Source organism: Eutrigla gurnardus (genome assembly GCF_963514095.1).
Source record: "Eutrigla gurnardus genome assembly, chromosome: 20".
Lineage (NCBI taxonomy): Eukaryota > Metazoa > Chordata > Actinopteri > Perciformes > Triglidae > Eutrigla > Eutrigla gurnardus.
The window spans coordinates 8,137,156-8,158,297 of record NC_139931.1 but is presented as its reverse complement, the minus strand read 5'-3'; the positions used below and the strand labels follow the sequence as shown (position 1 = coordinate 8,158,297).

At 45.1% G+C, this 21,142-nt stretch overlaps 1 protein-coding gene across 2 annotated transcripts in view; it reads left to right on the top strand.

The window, feature by feature from the left end:
* cep112 (centrosomal protein 112) overlaps positions 1–21,142 on the top strand; it is an 82,132-nt gene that overhangs the window by 31,650 nt on the left and 29,340 nt on the right. For both annotated transcript variants that reach the window (XR_014599001.1, XM_084036455.1), the window contains exons 18-21: positions 3,002–3,137; positions 5,998–6,105; positions 10,298–10,480; positions 17,586–17,816. Coding sequence is in view for 1 of the 2 variants with exons in the window: in XM_084036455.1 (XP_083892581.1) it covers positions 3,002–3,137; positions 5,998–6,105; positions 10,298–10,480; positions 17,586–17,816 (658 nt within the window). In the remaining variant the exon portion in view is untranslated. The remainder of the gene's footprint in view (positions 1–3,001; positions 3,138–5,997; positions 6,106–10,297; positions 10,481–17,585; positions 17,817–21,142) is intronic.

The window sequence follows — 21,142 nt, the reverse complement described above, 5'->3', positions numbered from 1 at the left end:
GGCGGCTGGATGGCGGAAGCTCTTTTCACCCTTTTCTCGAGCACAAACACTCCTCTCTCCTCGCCTCCCTCTCTTCCTCCCCTTTAAACAGCCGTTTAGGATTGAGGGATGAGAGGACTTCCTCTTTAGAGAAGGCACATCTTTAATTTGAGCCTCCTCTCCTTCCACTTTTCTGACCAGAGATCCATTTAAAGCCGCCGGGCCGCCCTGGCGCTGGCACCCCTCTCCTTCCTTACCCTCTCTTGTTTCTCCCTGCCAGGCCTCCCTGACTCCTTTTTCTCCATCCTCTCATCTCACCGTCATTGCTCTGTTATTGATGGTGACACGCTGTCTACCGCGCCAGTGACCACACACACAGCGGAACACACACACACACACACACAGCTATTCTCAGAGGAATCACTGAAGGTGCCATGTGTTCACCTGCTCTCTTCAGCTTTAGAGCATAATATGTTTCAATGTGTCACATACTTGAAGTTCGCTGCAGTGAATCTTCTGCTTTTTTTCCCCGGTGTATCCTCAGAGGTATGGGCGCAGCAGCCAGCTTCAACTTAGTCATAGTGCATTCCTTGAGTAGAGTTGTCAGTCACACACGGAGTTTGTGACTGGCTCACGAACAAAGGCGCGTACGCGCACGAGCGTCGTCGCCTCTCAGGCGAGACGCGCACCCAATTCATTTCTGCACTGCCTTGGAAGTTTAAAAAAACTTGCTATTTCTGTGACATCCTCTTTTCCGTCTTCCCCTCTCTCTTTCCTCCTCCAGTCTTTTTTTTCCCCCCCATCTTAGTCTCTCCTCATATCTTTTTGTGAATGTCTGAGCCCCGGAAGGCAGCCATGCAACAAGACTGATTAATAATTACAGAGTACACAAAATTGGGAGAGAGAAAGAGAGAGAGAAAAAAAAACAATTTCTTTGTCGTTTGATGTCCGACATGAGAGAGACCAAAATTACAAAGAGACAGAACACTATAAAGAGGAGAGAAAGCTTGCACATTCCTTTTTTTTCAATCCTCTGCTTCTGTTCTTTCCCCCTTTTTTCTCATTTGCTGTTTTTATCTCCTCTGACTTTCTCTGTTTCCGCTTTTTTTTTTTTTTTTTTTTTTTTTTTCATTCGGTTCAATGAAGTCGTCACTTTGATTACTGGAAGCGATTAATCACCGAGCAAGAATGCTAACTTCGTGAATGTGTGCATGTTCCTGGCAAAGACCGTAGTTTTCTCCATGTAGGTTTCTTAAGGTGCATGTGTGACACAGTTGTGTTGGTAGTACTACTCACTCTGCTTTGATGGCTGTGATAATGAACCACATCCTTTATGTAACATACACACTCACGCACACTCGAGTCCTGCTTTGTGAAATACAGATAAATGTGTGGAAGTCTTACCCACTAGACAAAAAAAAATCTCTCTTCCTCCTGCGTATCTTTCCACGGGGGAATAATTATCCACACAATGAGTGTTAATTTACAAGCGAGCAGGAGACGAGCCACACATTCTCTCCCCAACGTTGTCGTCTTTGTGCACCAATCAGGAGAAAGGTCTCGGAAGGTTTCAGTAGCTGTTGGTTGCTGAACGCTACATAGCAGCAATGTCTTCGCTGCCTCGAAAAATTGCTTCAGTTTGTGCTGAAGTTTTACTGATGTTCTCCCTGCAACATCATTATGGATATATAAGCATTTTGTTAAATACCTTGGATAATGTGAAGCATTTAATGACAGGTTTTTGATTGGCTCTTGGCAACTCGTCCACTTCCAGAACGGTCACGTAATAGATTTAGGATCACGCCAACTTCTAACACCCCAAATCCAATACGACTATCATATGGCAAACACTTGGAGCCGATAAAACGTGTCAGATGTGAGCACACGATTACTCATAGTCAAGTCTGTGTCCAAGTAAAAAGAAAAGTCACATGTGTCATTATGTATGGCTACAGCGTTTGCTCATCAGTTGTGGGTTTAAAAGGACATTATAGTCATCTTTATATAGTAACGTCTTTTGGGGAAATGAGGTTTGGGGCATTGGTACCCAATCCCCGTCTGATTGTATATTTCAAAATGTAAATTGTCATGTGGTTTACAAAAATAACACCCTCATGCTTCGTTCTTTCTACCAATTTTCTATCCACTGTGACACACACACACACTCCCGTCCCCACACAGCCTCTGTGGGTTCGGCTTGACAGCTGCTCGGTATTACAGTATATGATGTCGTGGCCGTGCCTCTTGGCTGGGTGCTGACAGTTCTCAGTATGAGGCCGTCCCTCTCAGTATGCTTGTCAATCCGTTCATCCTGCAGCTCTATGGCCTGACATTTGCCAGCAATAGAAGCAGCGTACCTGCATGAAAGAGACACACACACACACACAAGGTTTTTCAGGTGATAGATCCCGAAGAATAACTTTTCCTTCACACTCTTTTCTTTCCAATAAAATAAGAATGACCAAATGAACTAGAGACTGATGGGATCACATCAGCCACAGCATAAAATCGCGCCCTAGCTCAGACCACATCCATCTTCGTCTTCATTTTCATCTCAGCTTCACACCTGTGACGTTTGGTGATAGCATCTGACACCGTTTTGATGCTATTGCAGTGATAAAAATCTGTCCACAGACAGATAAACAAAGTTTCTAAACTCTTCTGTGGTAGTTCCCGCTATGTCTGTCTCTCTAAAACCGCATTTTGCCACGGTGACACACACACACACTCACTCACACACACACTCACTCATACACACTCACTCACAAGTCGAAAACAGTTGCAGCCACATGCTGTCGCGTCTGATCATCATATGAAATGTGATGGTACGATGTTTTGACATACATTTCTACATCCATCTTTCTGTTTTCCCTCTTTGTATGACTTTGTGCAAACACTACGCTCTAAAAATAAAGATCGCGTTCTTGTCAAAGGATTTCTTCATATATGTGTGTGTGTGTGTGTGTGTGTGTGTGTGTGTGTGTGTCTGTGTCTGTGTGTGTGTGTGTGTGCGTGTGTGAAGGGAGATGGAGAGCCAGCTGGACAGAGCCCGGCAGAGCCAACGGCAGCAGATCCAGCAGGCGGATATGGCACTGGAGCAGTTCAAGAAACAGGTGGAGCTGAGCTCTGAGAAGACCTACGCCGACATGAAACTCCAGGTCTGATAAACACGAAAACACTTCACATTCAAGGCACAGAGTCTTTTAGCTAACGCGAGGCGATGTCGATGCATGCGCACCTGTTTTCTATCATATTTATGCATGCATTCTCTAATGTGGCTGCACATTAGAATGCTCTGTTTCCTGTTGTGTTCCAAATACAGATGCACTTTAACCCCGCCGTCTTTCATGTTTGCTTTACCACAAAGGGAGTGAGCTGTTTGACAGGCAGTAACCAAGACAATGCAGACACACACACATTTTTTGTAGTTGCAGAGACACAGCCTGACCACAGATGCCACGCTGGCTGCACTTGAATTCCTCCATATGTCTCCCTCCCCTTCAACTGCTCCTATACTGAAGAATAAGCAAAAAAAATATCAACCCCAGGCCATTTCAACACATTTAGTCATCCCAAATGAATGACATGATTAATAAACCCGCACATTAAGCAGGTGCGTTCATTCCTCTGCTATCGCACGTTGACCTCTCTTCCTCTGAGTGGGCGTGATGTGGGACGGTCGGGCTTCGATGGAGAACGGGTCACTCGCTTTAAGCAGCGAGACTAATTAGTACGTCAGGCCAGCCTCGCGATCAGCCCGCGTGGGCTGCTGCTTATTGGGAGAGTTCTCCGATCGATACGCACTCGGTTTGTAAACTTCTGATGCTGTCTTACAAGACAGTTTGGCTATAGGCATTTTTTGTTAAGCGTTTTTGTTTTTTTGAGGGCGATACTGTGTGTGAGCCGTATTGACGAGGCAGCACTGTGGTCCTGAATGTTTTAAAGGGCTGCATGTTGGAGAGATTAGCGAGTTTTAGTCAGCTGATTTATGGAAGTTTTTCAGCAAATCGGTATGTTGTAGTGTAAGGAGACCTTTTTTTTTGTGTGGGAGTCAGATTTATGCATGAATGTTTGTTGGGCACCGGTGCAACCTTTATTCCCCCAGAGTGAATTCAAAATGTTTATATTGACATGAGAAAAAATTCAATGTCCTTGAAAACACAGTATTTGAGACACTTTATGAAGAAAACAAAAAGCACTCTTAACTAAAAAGACAGCCATAACTTTGGTCTGCTTTCTTTGGTTGTTCCTGCTTCTTAAATACATGTTTTGTTTTGTTTTTCTACCCGAGTAGGAAGTGATATCATCTTCTCCCGATGCTTGGAAAATGTCTCTATGTTGCCGTATTTTCCCCTCATCGCACTCCTCCTCTTTCCTCCTGTTCTCATCCTTCCCATCTCTCGTTCCCTCTTTTTTCCCATGAAGCCCCTGGCAGCCCGATCTCCAATCTGACTTTATCCTCAGCCCACATCAAAGTTGAGAGCGGAGCAGTCTCTTTCTGCATCCCTGTCATCCTCCCACCCCTGTTATGCATCACCCCCCGTTACATTCTCCTGCAGATGCTTTAACGTCGTGGAAGTTTTCTCCTCTCGTTTTTCATCCTCCCATCTTCCCTCTCATCTTCTCCTTCTCTCCGTCTGCAGACGGTGTTATCTCTAAATGGGTTATCTGTATCCCTCTCTCCCTCTCTCTCTCTGTGTCCTTTTCTCATCCCAAAATCTGCATCCCAGTTTTAGACTGCACTTAAAGGAAGGAGCCTGCCCTATTTTGGATTTTGGGAGAGAGAGAAAAAAAAAGAAGCCCCACACGGAATCAAATCTCTGTTGCGGCGCAGTTCAAACGAGGCTTCAGCATTTTAAATGGATTAATCAAAACACATTTAGCATTTCCTGAGCGTCACACACAACATAGCCCAGATACAGAGGTGTTCAGTAAATTTCCAATTAGGTTGATTATCGTCACCTGAACGGGGAAAATATGAAAGAGGTATAGCCTGCAAGGAAGTGGAAATGAGATAAATAGCATAAATATTGTAGAATGGCTTTTTTTTTTTTTCCTCTCTTCTTCTTCAGAGAAACACAAAGTCCTCAAAGAGGCAGCAGCTTGTGGCTTTGAGTTGCAGTTCTTCCTTGCACCTGAGAAAAGATGAATTTTAATTAGCCCCGCTGCATTACATATTTAATGTTAATTCTAATATCACACTTTGATGAAAAGCGTAGTATATTGATGTGCTGTTATTACAATGTCACTACAATAAGATCACATGTGAAGGATTTATTTCTTCCCCCGGTGGCGATTCATTAATTTCAAATGAAAAGGAAAATGTTGCCACGGCATCACTCTGCTGCATATGCATGATAATATTTTGCTAGTTCTGCATGTGTTAGATCCATTGTACTTTAGCTGTGATTATGCATTAATTAGAACTGGAAAAATATTGAGCAGAATTTTAACAAAAATGTGTCCAGTCTTCTGAAATATGGTATCGAGTGGCATATTATGTATGGTTTTATGCAACGTAACTGTATTCCAGATCTTGAACTTTTTACATTATTCAAACTCAATAAGTCTCACACAACCTTACACGCACAAATAATATTAGTGTGACAAAAATAGCAAACAGTACAAAGATATAAAACGGGTTATACATACTTCCACCATCCACCAAACAGAAGTCCTCCTTTTTCCTTATTCACCTTCTTCTAATTCTCCCCTAAAATATAGATTGAACAGACAATCCACTTCTGTTCAAAAATGAATTTGTACTTCTTTAATCTTGTCCCAATTCCTTGGGTGTCCTAAATAATGTTGTTTCTGAAAATGAATACAAAGTTAATTAGGTGTAATATCATACTAGGCCTGAAGTTGAGAGACTGAGTTGAGAGTAGTTCCCCCAAATTAACTTTTACTGTCATCCCCGCCTATTTAATAAAACCACTGTCCAGTTTGGTAGGTAAATAGTGGTGAATAGAAGCGTATTAGTAATTATTTACCATCTTTTTCTTCTCGGGCCTCCAGATGGAGATGGTCGAGGAGGACCTGATCCGCTCCAAGTCCCTCAGGGAGAACCAGGCCAAAGAGTTCTCCCAGCAACTGGATGCACTCCGACAGAAATATGAGCAGCAGGTCTGTATGCGTCTGGCTACGCTGTGTTTGTCTACCTCGATCTGCACATGTTTCCAAAGGGTTCTTGCTTCTCTCATCATCATCATCACATTGTTCTCTTTTCTCTATTGTTGTTGAACACATGGGCAGCTGCAGCCAACCAAGAGGACTGACATCCTTCTTGTTATTCCTTCCCATCTGTTCCCCATGATTAATTTGTCATGATAAGGGACACGCTTTAGATCAAGATCGGATTGCAGCTTAATAAATATCTTAAACATTGCCAATTGAAAACTAATGCAATCTGCAAAGCAGACGCTCGGTCGCCTTATCGTCACATCTCTGTTTTCACTTCTCGTAGAAATCCAGTTTGCTGATAGGAGGGCGCCGGATTCAATTAAAGTGGATGTTCTCAGAGGTAGCCAGTGTCAAGGTTTGGCATCAGGGAGGCATAGTTTATATTTATGTGTAACCTGTATGCAGCTGTTGTGGAGTAATGCCATGCTGAAATATGAAAATCCTTCCTTTAAACGATGAAGAATTAAAGAGAGGGCTGCACTAAACCAGTGTCTGTTTCCCATCTGAATCCACGTATGATCCGTTTCCAGCCATCAAACTAGCACTCAACCTGTCCGTTAATAAGCGTGCTCGCACTCATTTCCAGGCCAGATGGAGTTTATACTGCGTGTAATTCGCTGAAGATAGTGAGACGTGAAGGATGGAAGGCCAGCGTTATTTCCAAGGTGTTGGGAAACGGTTCCTCCTCATTGATTTGCTCCATGACTGAACACTTGTGTTTGTAATTATAATGAAGTATATGGGTAGAATCGCACTTTCAAAAAGATTTAAATGGGATTCTTGATGTAAACACTAAGAACGAGTTGAACTCGGGGAAAGCGGGCAATGCATCTTTTCAGTTCTGACGGCATATATAGTCATAGACGACAATGCAGCTTTAAACCTTTAAACAGATAGTTTGTATATAAATATATATCTAAAAGACATTTTCATGCCTCTATAATGATCCAGTAACTACGAGTATTTATCGTTGTCTTGAGTGCCAACTCCAGTATGTTGCTCTGAGGAATCACAAATTCCATCTCATGTGAAAAACAGGTAGGCAATCAAAGCGTTGCAGAGCATCTTGATGTGACGATTATCATATCTGCCGCTACAGAGTGTGTGGGTGCAGTTGACAGTTGAAGCCAGCTACACAGGGTTAGCAACACATCAGCAAAGGCTTTTGTCTTGAAGATAAAAAAGCACATAAAGACGAAGGGCCTGTCTTTGAGATGATGTTGATGTGAGCGGCGGTGACGTTAGCTGCACGGTGAAGGAAGTAAATTTATCTGCTCACACACAAAGACGCGTGATTATTCATGAGTTAACCCGAGCACAATCGTTTTTACGATGTGTGTGCATTCTGCGTACTGCCAATGCGACGTGCGTGCGTCGTGGCTCCGGAGAGATTGGTGTCACAAGATTGCTCAGGGTCAAGTTTGCCCATTCAGATGCTCACAAAAGGACGTCCCCTCAAGGGCAACTTCAATGGGGCTTTAAAAGGGGAACTATGTATGAAGGGGTTGTTCTCCAGCTGACCCTCTGGGCGCCTGGACGTCACGGCGTCCTGACGGAGGTCTGCCTCGTGACGCCGGAGTGATGTAGTGGGGTCAAGTGGCCGGTTTGCGGTCGTGACCTTGAGAGTTAAGAGAGTTAACGGCCTCGTTCTTCAGAAGTTGGATTGGGACAGGAGATAATAAAGGCGGTCTACTTTATAGCCGTGCAAGTGTGTGTGTAGGGCAATATTCAGTTCAAATACAGTGAGGAATAAGAGGTTTGTCTTTCTTCCGTCGCTCCCTTCCTTCCCACACTCACCCCTGCTGAGACCAGACAGGGCTTCTGTTCAGCTCCTCCACACCCTCCTCTTCCCTCCTCCTCCCCAAACATTTCAGTATCCCCCCCTCCAGGGGCTGAAAGAAGCCCATTACCTCACTGTCCCGTCTCAATGTGAGCAATGCGCGCACACACAACCATGTCAGGGCCAGGCTGACAGGAGCCGTGCTGTGCGGTAACACCCGGTCCCGCTCTGTATCCGTGGCACCAAGCTGTGCTATAACCGACTCAAGTCTTCCCTCGTATATACACCACGCCGGCCCCTTTAAGAACCGCAGCACCCAGCATCCTCCGCTGCACGCTGGCACTACGTGATGTCACAACCAGGCTCCTTGACGGGTCTGCTCTCTGTCATGCCACGCCGTCTTTTTTCTTTAGCTGTTTTTTCTTTTTTCTCACAATGGATCTATCTTGGCTATCATTTCTTCATCCTCGTTTCACCTCAGATCCCCTCTTCCCCTCCAAACGCCCCCACCCCACCCCACGGCCCGAGACTCTAAACAGGAGCGAACAGTGAGCCACGATGTCCTACAGCATATCCTGCTGTCCTGCTGGGGAGATTTCGAAGAAACCGCCTGCTTGTCAGCCTATCAGCTGTAACTTGTGCTGCTGTATACATCTGACCATACCTGTGGGACAGCGTATTCTCGCCGTGGACCTCATTTGTATCCATCTATTGTGAAGAATGAAGGCGTAGCCGCTTCGTCTGTCTGTGGAATGCACCGTCAACATCAGTATCACCAGTGGCAGCATGTGGAGGATGTTGCATAGTGTTTGTCTAATGGAGCGTTGTGGGGTTCTATGATGAACTGAAAAAATGGCAGTTTGTGAGGGGGTGCTTGTGTCTGACTGAGATAAAATACATTTTTATGCCGTTATAATTCTTCCCATTGCCCCTTTCAGAGGGCATTTAGCAAAGCTCTCTCAAAACCTGAGGGGTAAATTCTTGGCTGCCAAAATGAAGTGTCTATTGTGGCCTTCCCGTCAGTGCTTGGGACGGGATCCGGCTTCCTGTAGATAGCCCCTCATTCATCACCTGCTCTGAATAGCCTGCGATGTCCGAAGAACCGGGGGCCGCGGATAGAGCAGGCACCGGGCACAGAGGCTGTGGATCGCCGCTTCTCTGGCAGGCCAGGTAGGGTGCCGTCAAGCACAATGTGCAGGGGATTAGCTTCAAAGTGGGGAAGCGAATGGGCCCCAGGCCCCTGCTGTCCTTTCAAGGCTCCGGCTGGGGCTGCACGGCGGGATGGTGTGGGGGTCACTGGTCCCCCCGCCATGGGGGAGTGGGAAGGGAAGAGAGCCTGGGAAAGGCTTGGGGCTGGGAGCGCCGCTGCCGAGGCTCACCTCTCAGCAGGTGACTCCGCTCACAGTCGTGCTGGGGTACAGACTTGCTTCAGCTGCCAGGATGATTAAGCCCTGAGAAATTGGGGCTTTGTGTCCCATTAAAAGTGCTTTATTTTCCTCTACTGTATTGTGTGTAGCTGGTTGTAAAGCCAGAGACTGAAGTCTACGCTGTGTTTGTACCGCAAACCTTGTTGGTGATTGGTGCATTCAGCTCCTATATCCTTCATTAGCAACACAACCCCCAATGGTGTCATTGCTTGTGCAAAATCCCATTAATTGTGGATTAATTAATGGAATGAATGGATTTTAAATTGGTTAAATGAATCCTGAGAATCTTATTACAGGTGAAAACTATCAAGGAATCTTCTCGGTTCTTTTAGCGCCTTCTGGGTTCTCCCTAAAGTTCCCGCCGTCCTCGGCTCCCTCTCTTTTTTTATTTGGGTTTATAATGATTATCATAGTCATCGCCTAAGCCGATTTTCACATGCTGTCAGGCGCATAGCATGGGGCGTTGGGTAGTTACTGCAGCCAGATGGCTAACCCCTACCGGCTTGCATGCATAGCCCAAGCTAACTGCTCTTTTATATGCCGATGGCAGAATAGGGAGAGGGGAACAGATTTGAAAAGAGTGGGACATTGAGGGCCGGTCTGTACAATTGGCAGGAGAGGTGGGAGGGCGGGGGGAGCACGCCAGATGTAAACACATCACATCACGTCGTCTTCTGACAATGCGAGGAGTCGGAGAAACTTTTCCCGCTTTTTTTATTTTTTTCCCACCAATTTCGCCAAAAAAAAAACGGTCGGGCACGCGGGCGTTCTAGGTGGAAGGGGACGGGGTTTAAGGAACGGGGTTTAAGGAACGGGGACGAAAGAAAGGATGAATGGATCGGTGGATGGACAAGTTGTCATGACGACAGGATTGCTCCGAGTGTGTGTTGGCTGATGAAGTCTCTCTTTTGCCTGCTTGTCCAATCAGATGGCTGAGCAGCGCATGCAGCACGAGCAGGAGAGGACGCGGCTACAGCAGCAGCACAGCGCGGAAAAGGACAGCCTGGTCCAGGAGCGCCAGTGGGAGGTGAGCAGCCTGGAGAGGCAGGCCAGGGCAGCCCTGCAACAGCACCAGCAGCACACCCAGGAGTGGAGGAAGCGCGATGCCCAGGTAGGGGGTCTCCACTGATCCATGTTTGCACACACACACACACGCTGACCCGCCGCTCTCCCGTGGACAACCATTTTGTATTTTGCCCATTGACGTTTTCCTGGGGTTTCAAAAGCACAGCGGGTTAAGACACTTCTTTTTACTTCAAGCAAGACGGATATTGATATTGGGCGTGAATCATTTTCTAGAATGCAGCGTGTCTGGCGCGAGCCTTCGCAAGAATTTAGATGCTATTTGAATCAAAAAAATATTTTATCCAGGCAAAAACATTGTTGCGCGTAAGAAAAAGTTTTAAAAAAAAAATTGATTAAATTAAACCAAAAGACGCCACGGTTCCAACTTCCAACATTGTTCTAATGGGGGGTTTTTTTGATAATTTTTTATTTCTTTTTATCGCCGCAGGGTTTCGCGATAGAAGTGTAAAGACTTGAAATCCAGGAACCGCAGGTAGCCAGATGAAGGAGAAGAAATCTGTTCCGTTGAGCGCCGAGCTTTTATTCCAAAACCCTGAGTCGAATTCCTCTTTTATTTCCCGCTGTATGATTGTGGACCGGGCGACAAGCGCCCTGTACTCCCGCCGAAAGTGCATCTCCGCATGGCATTCTCCTCTCACCGCGGGTAGCCGTCCCCCTCCGGAAGGCGCTGGTTATTCGCTTATTTGGGCATTGACGGCCACAGTGAATGTATGACATTTGGGTCTATATTAACGGACATCCCTGACACCTTCTCATGCCCCCTGGTACCCCTCGCTCAGTCTTCGCCTCTCTCCAGCCCGGGCTAGCTTGGAGCTCTGTGGGAAGCCACTTGACAAACCAGCCCCCCAACGGGGGATGTGTTTGACTCTTCATGATGAAATGGACATTGTCAGCATGCAGAAAATTATGTTTATTGGCTGTTAGCCGGCGATGGGGATCCAGCCACAGCCACACAAAGCGACTGGCGAAGAAAGCGAACTTAACGGAATCAATTTTAGCACAATAATTTGCGGCAAAGGGGCATTTAAGAGATCAAATACATTTACCAGTAATATTAACAATTTGTTTTTCTTTGTAAAGGTGTTCACCTACACTCTATTCTGCTTTTCTTATAAAAAGCGACAATAGTTGACAATTTAAGAGACTCCGCAAGTTGTAACCATTTTGTCTTCTGTTATGATTTATTTTGTTAACGTTTACATTTTAGGTGTTATCAATGAAACTAGAAGGGTTGCTCCAACTAAGGTTCAAAATGGCCCCCTGTTGCTCGCTCAAATGTCCAAATATTCTGCCATTCGTAAGCTCTTGTACCAACATAGCAGTATGCAGCTGCAGTAAAATTCCTTTAAAAGGGAGAAACCGTATAACTTGAGGGGGAATTTGTGTTTTCTTCCCTTCATTCCCACTCCAATGATCCCTTGTCTCATATTTTTTTGGAAAATGTCTTTCACAGCACCAATGGCACCAGCTAGTGTGTTACTTGGTTTTTCTGGAGATGCCGTCACAACAGGACATTTCTGCTGAAAACATGCTGTCCTACTCGTGTCAAAACGACGCGCCGTTTTGACAAATCTTCGGCTCTCGGAAGGTGACAGAAAACAAACTTCCCCCGGTGCTCGTCTCATATTCTCGGTTTTCCGTTTGCTCGTGCAGTATTTTGAGCAGAGATCAGATGCCTGCCTTAATGTTAGATGTTAAAGCGGCAGAAATCAACATTTTTCACTCAGGGCCTTGGAAAAGATGGAGGTCAGGATCGTGAGCTGGTTTGACTTCCTGCGTGAGCACTATTCTGTGCTTGTGCTGTTTAAGTGACAAGACGCTGACACTCCAGCTGCAGATATGTATTAAAGATGAGGGTGACACTGAGCAAAGCCACTTATTATTAAACACTTATACATTACCAAAGTTTTTTTTTTTTTTTGCCTCTTAAGAACTCTTTGGCAGCCGTTCCAAACACATAACACAGGGCTGTAAAAGTTGTGAAAATGTGAATAGAAATTCTAAAAAAGGAAGATTTTTACACATACACAGGCGGCCGTGAAGCAAATACTACAGCTCCTTTTTTCCAAAAGAAGAAGCAAACACACTCCCGCCACATGGGTCAGACTATGTTATTACCGACATGTCACTTGTTGCCGAAGTGACATGTCGGCAACAGGCGGCCCGGACGCCTGCTGTGGCGATTGAACCCAGGCCTCATTATTTCTGCGTCCCTCCCTCTCACACTTTTCTCTCAGTCTTCCTGGAATCGGTGCCAATGAACAGCAATTGTCAGTCACACACTCGTAGCGTGAGTAATACCCACTCATCCCCTTGATGTGGCGGGACGCTAATAAATAGCATTCCCCACTCCTGCCTTGTGTTTGAGAAGGAGAGCCAATGAGTCGTAGCAGCGACTGGAAGGAAGAATTAAAAAAGGGGGGGAAAAAAACACACACATGTTGTCCTCATTTCACCAGAGTGTGTAATCCAAAATACACTATATTAAGACTATATGACCCATCCGTTGTGTACATCGGTCTTCTATTTGTCAACATCATGTTGTTTTTTTCTGCTGTTTGTACCTTAAATGTTTACACGTCACGAATGAAAGAAATTAAGCCGCTGGATTGGAGGCCTGGTGTGTAGTTGGCATCCCACCGACTCAGGGGATTAACTCACCGTTCCCAGCCTTGTGGCCCTGGATGTTCTCTTAAAAGAATCATATACTTATTAAAGGGTTTATTTTTTTTTTATTTTTTTTTTGTTTAAATACCAGCGTATGAAAGGAAGCTTTCATTTGGCGGTCTGTCCAGGATGATGAAATGTCTTGTTGCTGGTGAAACATGTTTGCCCACAGCCAGTTCTGTGCTGTTCTGTCAGCTGATCAATGCCCCCCAGAGGACGGAGGAGTTTAGTAGGCTGTTTTGTTTGGGGGGGGAACCATCACCCGGTGCACCCACTTAACACACCCCTCTCGTGATGCCCTTTATTTTTCCACCTCCATTCAACAGATATTGTGGTGAAATCATCCATGGTGTTAGAAATATATTTAAACTATCATTTTAACTGAGGACACACACAGAAATGATCCTCTCTAAAATTAAGCATTTCGGTGAATGTAAAGATTCATTGTCTGTATGATAAAACATTTGCCATGGTTCTTAACATACTATTATTACGCTGTGTCTATGACGTGTTTCAGTTGTTAAACATTAGTCAGAGTTTGACATCACGAACTAGGACAAGCATTTTAAATTCATTTGAAGCCTTGTTTTTTTTTTTTTTTTCAGACAACAGAATTGTTTATTCTATGCAAAAACCCAACCAATCATATTTTTATTTTTCCCTCCACCAACTCCTCCTGAAAACTCATTTTATAGGTATTATTTTCCCCGATTAATCATTTATTTTTCCGAAAAAAGGGAACTTACCCGCCATCTGGACTTCAAACGGCATGGGAGAGAGTGAGAGTCTTGTGAGGTCTTTCTTCTGGGCCGTGATGGACTAAATAATGATGCTGTCAGTTTTTCAAAGCATTTCAATCCCGAGGACGTGATTAAGACTTGTCAAATGAAGAGAGTGATGACAGACTGAGTTAAGCTAAGCTAAGAGGATGTAGGATGAAGACAACAAGGCAGACGGATGAAACCAGTGTGCACATTGATTGTGTCACCACTTGTGTATTGTCATTTACCAAATGACTGGTCCCTTAGATCTGGTACCGTCAAGTGGATCTTGTCTTGTTACTCGATCATTCCCAGTAGTGGATCACACCGCGCTGGCTTGTTGCCGTCCAATTATTTCATCACATCTCCCCATGTTTACCAAGTGTATATTAGTGAGAACCCAGCTGGTTTTTCTTCTCTCTTTTTTTTATTTAGAATGAATGATCATGGGTGATGTCATCAGTAACTTCTGATACTCTGTGATGAGTTGAATGTTACAGCATTCTCCTTCCATTACATGAAGCCGGTGCATACATTATCGGTATGTTCACACATCACATCTTGGATATCAGCCGTCCGATGTGATACACGTTTATATATATATATATATATATATATATATATATATATATATATATATATATATATATATATATATATATAGCTTATATGTTGGAGAAATTGTCAGGTTTTATTTTTTTATTGATTATTATCTTTAAGCTATATGTGCTAACACAATATCAGTGCATTGTGAAATATATACATACTGGGCTTTAAGAATCACAACATTTTGGGGAATATACGTATTGGCCCTCTCACCTAGAGTTGGATTATCAGAAGATACCACTCTCAACTCTGTACATGGTGTCCATTAGCTGTGTAGCTAGAAGTAGGAGTTGTTTAGCTTAGCTTAGCATAAAGACTGGGAAACGGCTAGCCTGAATCTGCTACAAACCAACCAGCACCTCTAAAGCTCACGAGTTAGTTTGTTGAATAATGTTTGTTTTATCTATAATGGTATCAATCTTCTAACTCTAGTTAAAGTTAAATAGTGGCGTTTTCCCAAAATGTCAAACTAATAGAGTTCAAGCTGAAGCTTTCCCACCTGTCATGTCAATGCAAACTATATTTTCCCACAGCAGTCATTTGAGGATTTATAGCAGGAGAGGCACAGGTGCGTCTACTGTAATAGGATTAATTATGTGTCTGCTCCATTTAGGTGTGCCTGTGAGCCATATCTGTGTGCCAGTGTGCACAATACCGGGGCCTGGCACCGACATGGCACGGAATACCGCTATTATAAATGCTATTAGTTCCGCCTGTGTTTGCCCAGTCATAATATTTATTTTTTATGGGAAAATATATCACTTTCATTTTATTACACAGTCAATATCCAACCGTAATCAAGTTTACCAAATTAGCATACCAGTAGAATTAATCTTCTTCGTTTTTATCTGTTTTGTTGGAATCGACTACGAGGCGGAGACCCTTCTTTTATAAAACACGTGGAAGCTCTTCACTGAGACGTGCTTGCATGCAATAGAAGAGTCGTAGGAGTGGCAGCTTCGTTGCAGTTAAACAAAGTCAGAACCACTGCAGCGCTGTTTGCAGCACACCCTGGCTGTTGGAGTCTATAAAGGATGCCGCCAAAACGACTGCGAATGGAGTGTTAAAACGCGAGTATGTCTGTGTAGCAAGACACTTGGGTTTATTGTGGCAAGGTAACACTTTTTTAAGTTTTTAACCATCCCGTATTTTAACTGTAAATATGTACAGTTGATGAAGAAGTCTAATGGCTTCTCATCTACATTTTGTGTCATTTTCTCTTGATTGCAACAAAAAGTCCATTAACCAGCGTTCTGTTGTTCTCCCAATCTATTTTGTCTTCTTAGCCGACTCCATTTGACCCAATACATTTCATGTGACACTCCCATTGTCCCATGAGCCGCTTCGTCACCAAGCTCCTCATCCGCGTGCTAACACGTGTCCCCGTTGGAAGTGGCTGTTCTCACGTGCTTCCAAAGGAGACGTGCTCTTTTGGCCCCCCTTAAGTTTCTGAAGTGTCACCGCCGGTGCCTGTGTTCCGGGAGATTATACGCTAACTTGTTGAAAGAGTTTTTGGAAGGCAGATCATCCACATTTGTTAAAGAGAGAATTATACATTAAAGATTCTCCGGGGCTCAGATCCAATAGCTGCCTGCCCTTGAAGGCACCAGCGGAGCTGTGAGACGGGTAATATTGAGAGACGGAGCTGTGGGACGTGGAGATAGAGGATTGCATGCGTTTGTTTTTCTTTTACCTCATATTCTCTCCGAAAAAATGTGCTGCATGCCGTCGTATGTGTGTGACAGCTAGACCACGCGTGGCTGTTTATGCATGTGTGTGTATGTGCGCGCGCACTGGTGGATCTGGCTGTGTTATACTCTCTCCAACACTGGCACACACTGAGCCACAGCATCTGCCTGTTTTTGTGACACCCCTTTGAAGTCTCTTTGATTCTCCCCAGCGCCCGCTAAAAAAGACTTCAGACACTTTCTGTCTGATTGCCTTAACATGGCGTTGTCCTCGGATGCCCAGGCTTTTGAGGGGAGGGAGGGTGGCAGGAGGAAGAGCACACAGTGCCAACCCAAGGAAGAAATAAACCAAGTAAACCAAGGAGAGTAATGAGGATGTGCAATAACCAGGGAATATGTGCAATATAGGTAGTGAAGGGTGAAACACCGCAACCGCAATGCATCTTAGAGCCACCTATAATTCACTACAGGGCTTTCTTGCTCTCAGCTTGTTGTGAATTGAAAAGAGAATGATCCTATCCAAATAAATGTAAAATGTGTGGTTATGTAATGCATATAGGCTATTTGAGGGTGGTAACTTAACTTAACAAGCATCGGCCACTATCGTAGCATAAATGCACGTACAGTGTGTCCTCGTACTCAACTTTAAGTTTGAAACTATGAAATGTACATTTAGAAGGGAAATTCTTTCAGTTTTGCGGCTGCAAAAAATCTTCTGCACTCCAGCAGAGCGATACAGTTTTGCAAAATCCTATCTTCTTCCTTTTGGCATTTTCCAAAACTTTTTGAGATGTACTGTAGGTTCATTGCGCGTGTCAAAGCAGTCTTATTGCTGGTGTTTCAGAGGCTGTGGGGTTGGCTCTATTAGCATTCTCTGCTATGTTACGTCGACACTCACTGGCAGCGCTATTAAAGGGCTCTTCTGGGTAAAGTCGAGGCTGTGGAGTTCAAAAAGAGAGAGGTCAAGAGAGGGGTCACGCCATCGCAGCACACGAACGCACGGAGGAAAACATTTAACTATGTTTGTGGAACTTTTCTGCACTTAGTTAAACTGTGCAGGCGCTCCCTCATGCTCACTCTCTCTGCAGCAACTCTTTACTCACCATCCATCCATCCATCGTCTACCGCTTATCCTGTATTCAGGGTCACGGGGGGGCTGGAGCTGATCCCAGCTGTCATTGGGCGAAGGCAGGGTACACCCTGAACAGGACGCCAGACCATCGCAGGGCCTCTTTACTCATACATACATACATAAATACAGAATATGGGTGGATGCACTGATAAATCGTCCTCAGTGGTATATTAACGTATTTGGACATATATCACTGTGGAGGGATGCACAATAAACAAAACAAGTATCTGCACTCACCTAAATCCGCTGTACATCTCTGTATCCATCTCTCCCCAGACGGTTGCAGAGTTAGAAGCCCAGTTGTCCAGTCTGCGTGAGGACCTCCAAGCAGCTCATGCACAGCACAAGCAACAGCTGGCCGAGATGGCAGCACTCCGGGAGGAGGAACAACAAAAGGCGTTCCTGCACAAAGAGGCCTCCCTGGACCGGCTCCGCTCGGACATGGAGCGCATCCGCGCCGACCTCGAGGGAAGCCACCAGCAGGAGAAGGATGCCGCTCAAGAGAAGGTGGGTGAAGGGAGAGCAGGGAAAAGAGCGGTTAGTTTCCAATAGGATCCTTTCTGCATAAATCACGTTACATCACCGTCTTACAGGTTACATAAAAAGTGACACCATCATTTGTTCACCAACAGAACATAATGTGTAACATAATAGCCGGGGATCAAAACAGCCGTGACCCGCTCTAGCTGCTGAGTCACAGCCGCCTCCAGAGGAGGAGGAGGAAGGCTCGCTCAGGTTTCGTCACCGTGGCAAAGGTCCGCTGCAACCTGCCCGATGCGTCCGCCCTGCCAGTTCAGTTTCACAGATCAGTTCATCTTTAAGGTTGCACATCCAAGCTGAGGTTAAACCGGCGCACGTGTCCTCCAGATGCCCCCGCAGACTCCATCCTAAACGCCACATAAAACCCAGCATGTTGCTCTTATAATATTTTACGACAGTACATCTTAGGTGCTTAAACAGAAATGTGTGTAAGCTAATGTTGCTGTCAGCATCTGCACTACGTGTACATATGCATTTGTAGAAATCTTACCATCATAAATGCATTTAGAGATTTGACATGTCTGTTAGGGGTTTGGATTTAAGGGTTAAGTCATAGAAGCTTTGCGTTCTGCTATCGTAGTGAACCAGGAAGGACTTCAATTAGAACTTCTGAGGTTTCCTCTCTCTTTCTTTCTCCTTCCGTCTCATATTCGCTCGCCTCGCCACTGCAGAAACTGGACCCACAGCTGGGAAATCACCCATAATCTTGTGCTGGTCTAGCAGGAAGCTGACCTAAGGTGGTGTTGATCAGAACTTAATCCCTCAGCAGGTCCCATCAAAGAGAGCATTTTTTCATTAGACACCATCCTGCGCCAGCTGCGCGGCATTAGCCCCGGAATGCAGGGACCTCCAAAGCACCCACCCGGCCATTTTGGCTCCATATGGCACACAGAACCGGGGGTACTGAAGGGAGAGCGATCCGAAGGAAAGAGTGTGTTTATTACAGAGTAATCCGCATTTGAAGAAATCACGGCATTTCCTATCAGCCCCATTTTTTTCCCCGCTTTTTGGATATGTGAAGGCTGCTTTGCCGCTAAAAAGTTATTTATCTTTTTGGCTCAAGTATTTTTATGTACACAGGGGGGAAAAAATGACCCACAGTCAGGGAATCTGGAGTGAATTCAAAGCAGCGATGCCGAATGTTGAACTGAGACTGATAACACTATAAGCAATGTGCTAGTTTCACTTTTGAAGAAAGAGATTAATGATTTTTCCAGGCTTTTTTGTCAGCTGAAAGTGCACGCTTTCAAAAGCAAAAAAAAAAAAAGTCACCAAAGGTTGATAGTCTTGCTTTTCCTCCTTTTTTCTACTTTCTAATCTGTCTCCAAGTTTGACTTCGATGGGCAGGGGAAAGTTTCGCTCCTTCGTTTGGCCCCCCTTTTTCTTTTTTCACATGGGATTGAAGTCAGCCAGCCCTCAGATCCATATTGACTCGTTCACCCTATTTTGTAAGCTGAAAATTTCTCATTCTTTTGACGCAGACAGAAATGCTGTCCTCTGCAGTCCACCATCCTCTTGGAAGCAGAGCCTGGGCAGGCCAGCTTTTCCTCCATCTTTTTTTTTTTTTAACAGATCCTGGAAAAAAAAGGCCAGAGAAATCCATTAAATCCATGAATGGATTCCCATCAAAGACGCATGCGTTTAAGGGAGAGACAGAGAGGGAGAGAGGGACACAGGGGGATGGGGTGTTGGGGGGAGGGAGATGTTTTGGGAGTAGACAGTCGAAGCTGTTGGAAAGAAATAATGAGAAACAGAATATCAGAGGAGATCAGACGTGCAGATAGTTCCATGCATTTGAGCTGCGCCAAAACGAAAGGAGCAGAGGAAGGAAAAGTGATGGAGGAAGGCTGAGTAGAAGGTGTGGGGGGTTTTAGTCTGGTTGCTATTGAAGTTTATCTTTGTAAGTGTGTGTGTGTGTGTGTGTGTGTGTGTGTGTGTGTGTGTGTGTGTGTGTGTGTGTGTGTGTGTGTGTGTGTGTGTGTGTGTGTGTGTGTGTGTGTGTGTGTGTGTGTGTGTGTGTGTGTGTGTGTGTGTGTGTGTGCGTGGATGAGACTGAACGCACACAAGTCCAGACCTCCCAATCTCCGTTCTCCACTGAGGGGCCTGTGAAGCAGCCTCTGTGCCCGATAAAGGCGCTTCATCTCTAGGCCACAGTGAGCCCGAGTCCCGCCTCTCACCCACACCACCACCTTATCTACCTGTCTTACTCTCCTCCACACCTCCACCCTCCATCTCTCTCTGTCTCTCTGCAAAGCACAGAACATTAGTCTTTTCTATAAAGAGTTACCAGGGATCAGGTGTGGGCTTTGAGGAAGTGTGGGAATATTGTTTCTTGCTACACACACACACTTACACTCTCCACAGAATGATCCCTGGCATTTAAAGCACAGGTCATATTTGCAATCCGTACTTAATTGGGAGTACTTATATGAGCTTAAAGTTTGGTTGGTGGAGAAAAGGTCTTTTGTGTGCCGGACCTCTTCACCTCACGGAGCTATCTCGTACTCACTCCCTGCATGTCAACACTAGAGATCGGAGATATACCGCGGGACAAAAGTTCAGGTGGCCTCAGGTTTGATAGGAAATGAATAACGTCTGGAACTTTGAATTCATATTTTCTCTCAGTCTGGAGAGCGTGCCTTTTTTAACCGCTCGAGGAGATTAGATGTGCAAATGTTGCCTGATATGTTTGTGTGGACCTGTGTGGGTGGGTGGGCGGGTGGGTGTGTGTGTGTGTGAGAGAGAGAGAGAGAGAGAGAGGGAGGGAGGGGTGCACACTTATATGTATTTGGTATTTGCATGTATTTTGTCATCTTCCTTTTAATTGCTGGTGTAAATGTCACAACACATCCTCGGGAAAGACGAAGAAAAGGAAAGTGTGTGTGTGTGTGTGTGTGTGTGTGTGTGTGTGTGTGTGTGTGTGTGTGTGTGTGTGTGTGTGTGTGTGTGTGTGTGTGTACATGCTTGCCAACTTTCACTTCAGATCAAAGGGACAGGGCATTTCATCAAACACTAACCAAGTGTGACAAACCCACCCGGAGGCAACCATCAGCCAATGAGAAAGCAGCTTTTTGGCATGCAGTAGCCAATTCCTGCTCCCTGTGTCACAGCACCAGTGTCCCTCTGGCCATGTCCCATGTGACTATGAAAGTCCTCGCCCTTTCTGCAACACACACACACACACACACACAGGTTGAGCATTAGAAAGGCCTCTGTTTTCCAATTAGTCTCTTTCCCCCCCCCCACAGGTAATTCTTTTTTTGCATATCCAAAAACTTGAGAGGTTCTTCCTC